The sequence below is a fragment of the Sprattus sprattus genome (assembly GCF_963457725.1).
Source record: "Sprattus sprattus genome assembly, chromosome: 8".
Lineage (NCBI taxonomy): Eukaryota > Metazoa > Chordata > Actinopteri > Clupeiformes > Clupeidae > Sprattus > Sprattus sprattus.
Window position 1 is genome coordinate 6627283 of NC_137927.1, and position 7500 is coordinate 6634782.

The 7500-nt window shown below is 46.8% G+C and overlaps 1 protein-coding gene across 1 annotated transcript in view; it reads left to right on the top strand.

Moving 5' to 3' along the window:
- Window positions 1–7500, top strand: part of fstl5 (follistatin-like 5) — a gene marked incomplete at both ends in the record, with an annotated part of 139702 nt that overhangs the window by 124216 nt on the left and 7986 nt on the right. The window contains 2 exons of the mRNA XM_080843628.1: window positions 812–961; window positions 7424–7500. The exon at window positions 7424–7500 is cut by the window's right edge and continues 31 nt beyond it. Coding sequence (XP_080699754.1) covers window positions 812–961; window positions 7424–7500 — 227 coding nt within the window. The remainder of the gene's footprint in view (window positions 1–811; window positions 962–7423) is intronic.

Sequence of the window (7500 nt, forward strand, 5' to 3'; positions counted from 1 at the left end):
CTTATTCCAAAGCCTCATGACTTTCCTGCTTTCGAGGATTGGCAGCGAGTCCAGGCACGCGTCAGCGGTCCACAGAGAGCCCCAGCGTGCCAGCCCAAAATAGCCCCTCCTGCCTGGGCAGTGTCCACCCCCACACGCTGGTGCCCTCTGCCTGAGCAGTGCCCACCCTTACGCGCTCCAACATGCCGGTCCCTAGATCCCCCTGCTCGAGCCGGGCAGCACATGCTCAGTTTCTTGCCCGCCGGTCACCTCGGGCAGGCCAGAGCCGACAGGGATCTCCCTGGCGACCAGCGTCATGGTGACAGAGTGGCTGTTCATCCGCCGGCTCTTGGCATGCAGTGAGACATGGTCTGGCAGCGCCGGCGGGCGCAGAGAGAGGAGCGAGCAGAGAGGGCACTCACGGGGCAACACTCACAGAACACAGGCTGGTGCCAGAGCCAGAGCCAGTGCCAGCGCCAGCACGGAGCTCCGTTGTTCTCTACCAGTGGGTCGTTCTGTAGAACAGCCTCTCCATTGTGTGCTTGTGCGTAATGACTGCACTAAACACTTAACAGTGCCAGCCTGTGCGAGGACCGGTGCCGTAAAAGTATCTGAAATCTCTCAGCTTAATGCAAGATAAAGTGTGCATCCACAAGGCTTCATCCGCCAGTGCTGCGCTTAAGTGTACAAGTAATTCAGACCACTCAAGTCGTACTAAACAAGTGCTTTTTAACCACTGTATGCAGGAATCATTTGTCTTCTTTTCTTCACTTATGTGTTGATGTTTTGTCCAACAGCAAGTATGAAACGTTCCCGTCTCCCTCTCTTGCAGGAAGAGGTCTGTCCGAAACAAGAGGGCGAGGAGGAGCAGAAGTGTGTGTGGTCATCAGCAGTCAACGTGAAGGACAAGTTCATCTACGCTACCCAGCCTCTTCTGAACAGAGTCCTCATAGTGGATATTCAGTCTCAGAAAGCCGTTCAGGTGAGTCTACAGAAAGGGCTTCATCGTACTCATCTTAACATAGTTTTAACCTTTCACTCACTCTAACCCCAGAACTCATCTTAACATAGTTTTAACCTTTCTAGACACTCACTCTAGCCCCAGAACTCATCTTAACATAGTTTTAACCTCTCTAGACACTCACTCTAACCCCAGAACTCGTCTTAACACAGTTTTAACCTCTCTAGACACTCACTCTAACCCCAGAACTCGTCCTAACACAGTTTGAACCTCTGTTGACCTGACTCTAGCCCCAGCACTCGTCCTAACACAGATTGAAACTCTGTTGACCTGACTCTAACCCCAGCACTCGTCCTAACACAGTTTGAACCTCTGTTGACCTGACTCTAACCCCAGCACTCATCCTAACACAGTTTGAACCTCTGTTGACCTGACTCTAGCCCCAGCACTCATCCTAACACAGTTTCTCGACTCTAACTCTAACCCCTGCGGGCATCCTAACCAACGTATAACTCTAGCTGCATACTGAGTTCGCAGAGAACATCTAGTCACAGTAATGGGAGAAAAATGCTAAAAATCATATTGTTACACAAAATAAGGTCTTCCTCTTGCCTCCGATGGTTCATTTCTATCTCCCTTTCCAACTTCTTTCTCTGACAAATCACAAAAACATGCATTTTCCATTTCAAAACAAAAACAAGAGAAACAAGCAAGCAAAAGCATGTGATCTGAAAAGCCTTGCAGACTCACACTCCCCAAACCTCAATGTCCCTTAATGATGATGTCAGTGCAGTGCTGCTTGATAGACAAAAGTCTCTGGACTGGATTCTGAGTGGAGGTGGCCAGCATCCCTTAACAATGATGTCAGCGAGGCTGGTTACAGAAAGCAGAGGTGCTGGTGGCCCTTAATGATGATGTCAGGGAGGCTCGTTACTGTGAGCAGAGCTAATGAGGATGCCAGTGTGGCTGGTTACTGTGAGCTCTCTCTCATGTAGTTAGAGAGTTTGTGTTAGAGTTAGTTTCTACTCAGCCCCTGTGAAGATGAGTGTGTGTGTGTGTGTGTGTGTGTGTGTGTGTGTGTGTGTGTGTGTGTGCAGATATGGGGTATGCCTTTTTTTCCTTGCTCCCCTGTCTCTTCCCTCATCTCTCTGCACCAGGGATGTTAACACACATCTGAGGGGAGTGGCTATGGCGTTTGTCATCTGGGGCTGACATTTGTTCACATTCACTGCAATGTTGTAAAGCACAGTTGTCACACTTTGATGGCGATACTTCCATTGTAAAACACTTGGATTATTTTTATAGGTGACATTATTCTCCACTTTACAGGAACATTTTACAGAGGCGGTAGTAGTTTGATGGACAGGATATGTGACTCGCTCACAGACATTTTTGCAGTGGTGCGCAGTGAATCAAAAATAAAACACTCATTCTCTAGGTAACCTCATTAAAATGGCTTAGGTTTCTCAAAGCACTTTACACATGTGTTTGCGGTGTGTGTGTGTGTGTGTGTGTGTGTGTGTGTGTGTGTGTGTGTGTGAGTGTATGTATGTGTGTGTGCACAGACAGATGCTCCCATTCTGTCATTCACACACTGGCACTTCTCACGACTGACATCAAAAGAAAACACACCTTCAAGTCCTCACGGAGCTATTTTGTGTCTGTGTAAGTATATGTCTGTGTCTATGTGTGTATGTGTGTGCATGTGTGTGTGTGCTTGTGTGAGTGCGTGTGTGTGTGTGTGCATGTCATGTGCATGCATGTGCGTGTGTGAGTGTGCATTTGCATTTGTGTATGTGCATGTGCATTTGTGTGGGTGTGTGTATGTGTGTGTGTGTGTGTGTGTGTGTGTGTGTGTGAGTGCGTGTGTGTGTGTGTGTGTGCATGTGCGTGTGCATGTGCATTTGTGTGTGGTGTGTGTGTGTGTGTGTGAGTGTGTGTGTGTGTTTGTGTGTATTCCTGTGTTTCCCATGGGAGTGTTTGTTGCTCTTGAGCTGAAGGGCCATTAGCAGTAGCAGATGGACAACATCCTCTGATCTTCCCCCTCGAAGGGACGCCAGGGCTACAGGGGTGGTCCTGCGCTCCTTCAGACGGGCTCTCTGTGAGCGCTTCGCTCACTAATTGAGTGCTTTTCTTCCGGGTCCTGGTGACAGGCCTCTTGGGGGATCTGGCCCACTGGTTTCCTGAGCATGCATTCGGTGGATAGTGTGTGTGGAGGGATTGGTGGGGGGGTTTGTGTGTGAGCGTTTGTGTGTGGAGGGTTTGTGTGTGAGCGTTTGTGTGGAGGGTTTGTGTGTGAGCGTTTGGTGGAGGGTTTGTGTGTGAGCGTTTGTGTCTGAGCGTTTGTGTGTGAGCGTTTGTGTGTGAGCGTGTGTGTGGACGGTTTGTGTGGAGCGTTTGCCAATTTGGGTGATGCTGTGATGCTGTGACTCTGGCACTAGCTGTGTTTGTGTGAGAGAGAGAGATTGTGTGTTCCTGGCACTGGTTTCGTAACTTGTTGGTTAGATAGGTCTGTTTGCCATTGAGGGAGAGACACTGATGGAAACATTAGTATTTTTGTGTGTGTGTGTGTGTATCTATGTGTTTGTGTGTGTGTGTGTGTGTGTGTGTGAGAGTGTGTATGTGTATCTATGTGTGTGTTTGTGTGTGTGTATGTGTGAGTGTGTGTGTGTTTGTGTGTGACTGTGTGTGTTTGTGTGTGTGTGTGTGTGTGTAATGAGATGTTGCTGTGAGACCTGTGAGGGGGTGCCAGCCTCCCCAGGGTTTCCCAGGATGCACCTTGTTTTGCTGGCACCCAGTGCATCCTCATTACTGGAAAGCTCACTTCAGGGGCGCCAATGTGTGTGTGTGTTTGTGTGTGTGTGTTTTGTGTGTGTGTGTGTGTGTGTGTGTGTGTGTGTGTGTGTGTGTGTGCTGGAACTTTGTGTGTCCTTATTACTGGTCTCGTGGAGAGCAGGTTTCAGGATTAGAGGTGAGCAAAGCCTAAAGAGCCACCTGAGCCAGAGACGAGGGGGACATTACTATGGCTTAGTCAGATAGTAATATTAGAGTTGACAGAGAGGGAGAGATTACTCTGTGTTAGTGAGTAAGTTACATTAGAGTTGATAGAGATGGAGAGATTACTCGGTTTTAGTGAGATAGTTAAATTTTCATAACAGGATATAATAGCAGCATGCGCGTGTCATCGGCTATATTTGCGTTATAATGTTAATCTAAAGTTAGACTTAGCATATCGATTGTTTAACAGACTGGTGACTAACCGGTGCAGTAACGCTCAAATTGTTAGAGAGGGAGAGATTACTCTGTGTTTCTCTTACCTGTATTTAGTATCACTGCCGCCTGACATGGCTTGTTTGCATTGCTGATGTCACGGGTAGGGATCCACATTAAGCCACTGCAACACACCTTAGTCAAAGGCAACCTGGAACAGGTTCAGCCCTGGTATGTCCCCTATGTGTCCCTGGTCTGTCCCTGGTCTGCCCCATATGTGTCCCTGGTCTGTCCCTGGTCTGCCCCATATGTGTCCCTGGTCTGTCCCTGGTCTGCCCCATATGTGTCCCTGGTCTGTCCCTGGTATGTCCCCTATGTGTCCCTGGTCTGTCCCTGGTCTGTCCCTGGTCTGCCCCATATGTGTCCCTGGTCTGTCCCCTATGTGTCCCTGGTCTGTCCCTGGTCTGCCCCATATGTGTCCCTGGTCTGTCCCCTATGTGTCCCTGGTCTGTCCCCTATGTGTCCCTGGTCTGTCCCCTACCTGCTGACATATGCCTTGCCCTAGTCTGTCCCCAATCCATCCTCTATCCGGCCCTGCTCTCACCCTATTTGTCCCCTAACCGGCCCTGGTCTGCCCCCTATTTGTCCCCTAGCTGGCCCTGGTCTGTCCCCTACTTGTCCCCTATACAGCCCTGGTCTGCCTTCCACAGGATAGGGCCATGTGCTGCAGTCAGGCTCCTCTATAGCCCCAGAGAGAAAGAGTGGCCATGGGGTCGTGTGCCCAGCGACTCCTCTTTAGCCCCAGAGACAAAGAGTGGAATGAACTGAACTATCAGACACTGTGTACTTCTCTGTCTCTGAATTTACAAATGAATGGCACTCAAGGCCTGTATCTCTCACAGCCACTAATGTGTTGGGATGGGGAGAGATCCGGCCTGAAATAATAGGATCAGAGACAGACAGGCTGTAATTACTTTTTTTGTTATGCTGGCGCACAGAACGGGTTCTTTTATGCATCTGCACACGTTTAGAACCTGGTGTGCACTCAAGCGAAAAGAATGTTAAACACTCTCTGTATCCATGACACACACACACAAACACACACACACACACACACACACACACACACACACACACACACACACACACACACACACTTAAATCCTTCTTGTCAGTGTGCCTCTATCTTCCTGGAAGACCTGAATAACACATTCAGGTGTAAAGAGAAGGCGCGTGGATTGCAGGCAATTACGGCACGGCAGCAGAGTGATCGTTCCTGTCGTCGTTCGATTTGAAATACAGCTCAGAGTGTGTGAGTGCGAGCGGCTCGTGCAGAAAGGCTCATATCACCAGCTGCTGCTGCCTGTCAAAAGCCGTCCTTTAATGAGAAAGAAACTCATCATGTGCATTGTATGCTCTGTCAAAATATAATGGTCATGGGCGGCCTGGAACCTTTTTCAACATTTAAAAGCCTGTCAACTTGTTTCACTAATAGTTGTATCGTATCATTTTTGCTATTCTGACTTTTCGGTCTGGTTTTGTAAACTATGGATTCATTGATTTACTAATGTTTCCTGTAATTTTCTATAACCTGTAGTATCTTTGTTTTACTGATATGTCCATTGTTTTCATTTTAAACTGAAAATCCCAAAAGCTTTAATGCTGTCCAATGACACTATACCATATGCTATAAGACATAAGGACTGACAGTCAAGTTCAGGAGGAGCCCGGCATGGTGACTGACAGACGTCCCTCATTTTTGGAGATTTACATCAATCCTATCCTCCTATCATGTCACACGCTCTGGCATGGATTATACCATTCCACCCCCCTTCCCTCCCCTCTCCTCCACCTCCATCTTACATTACACTACAATTAATCCTCAAACAGACCAGATCCTGCTAGGTTTGTATAGCAAAACCCCTCTGCTATCCTCACAATGCAAAGCATTAGTTATCAAAAGGCTACACTGATTAACATTTACTGATGTAAGATGCTAACCTTTGGGTGCTCAGCAGTTATCTAAATCTAAAGGAAGGAAACAAACTGAATTCATATCTCTGTATTTTTATGTATGTGTGTATCCTCTGTGTGTTTTATATAGTACATTTAAAAACAACAGTGCGTTTATGAAATGCTAGGCTGGCTAGGTCCAACCGCTCAATCAACAGTGAGTGGTTCACCGTGTCGATAATGTCTGTCAGACTGACATGAGCAGTGAGCAGCAGGTCATTTGTAACTGTCAAGAGGGCAGACTCAGTGCTCAGTGCACTGAATGCACAGAAAGCTTGATTCTAAAACTGATTGTTCAAATCCTTGATTGTGATTGGCTAAAAGCCGTTGTAAAATCCAGCATAACCTAACAAGTTGTCTTTATAACATTCTATGATAACATTCCATATTACTGCGCAGCGAATGGCAAGGCAAGGCAATTTTATTCATATAGCGCATTTTCATATGTGGAGCACCATCATCTGGGACACTGAAGCGTCAAAATCAGGATACCCCTGTCGCTGCACCAGCAAAGAGGAGCCCGTTTGAAAACTATTTCAATAATTGCACTATTAATGGCGATATACATATTAATGTGAATAAGCACCCCTTTTTGGCAACGATTTATTTAGGAACTATATTTTGTAGTGTCGGAAGAATGACGGTTTATCATTAAACTATTGTTTCTTGAATTTAATTGTTTTTATTTAATGAAACCATATCAAATATTTGTAGTGACAGTTTTAGAAAAGCAATAAGCCCCGCGAGTCCCTGCTTTAGCTTCGCATCGTGCCTAACAACTCCCCTTACCTGTTCTGAAATCAGCGCAAAGCACGGCCTCTTGGGGCTTATTGCTTAATTGATACACGTCAAGGATTCCCTTCTCATTCAAATTACATAACAAAAAAAATATTAAAAACTGGTCTGAAATTGGAGGGGGAATCAGGATCCAGGTGATGCTTCTTTAGCAAAGGTTGCACCACCATGTTATGCTCAGCACACTACAAAGGAGAGATGGAATAAAATCTGCAGGGCTGGTTTTGTATGAGGCTCTAGGCCGGTGAGGCAGGAAAAGTGACATTGTATTACAATGGACCAGAGTGGATTAAACATTAAACATAAATAATATTCCAGTTTCAAAGCCACCATTATAGAGTGAAAAATGAGCCGTAAAACCAGCAGGAGGGTTAAGACCCTGGGCCTAGGGTGGTTCAGTGACATAATCTCTGCTATAAAGTCATTCCTGGGTTTTTTAACAGCCAGTGTGTGTCTCTTCCTCAGACGGTCACCACAGATGCTGTGCCTGTGAAGCTTCACTATGACAAATCCCATGACCAGGTGTGGGTACTGAGCTGGGG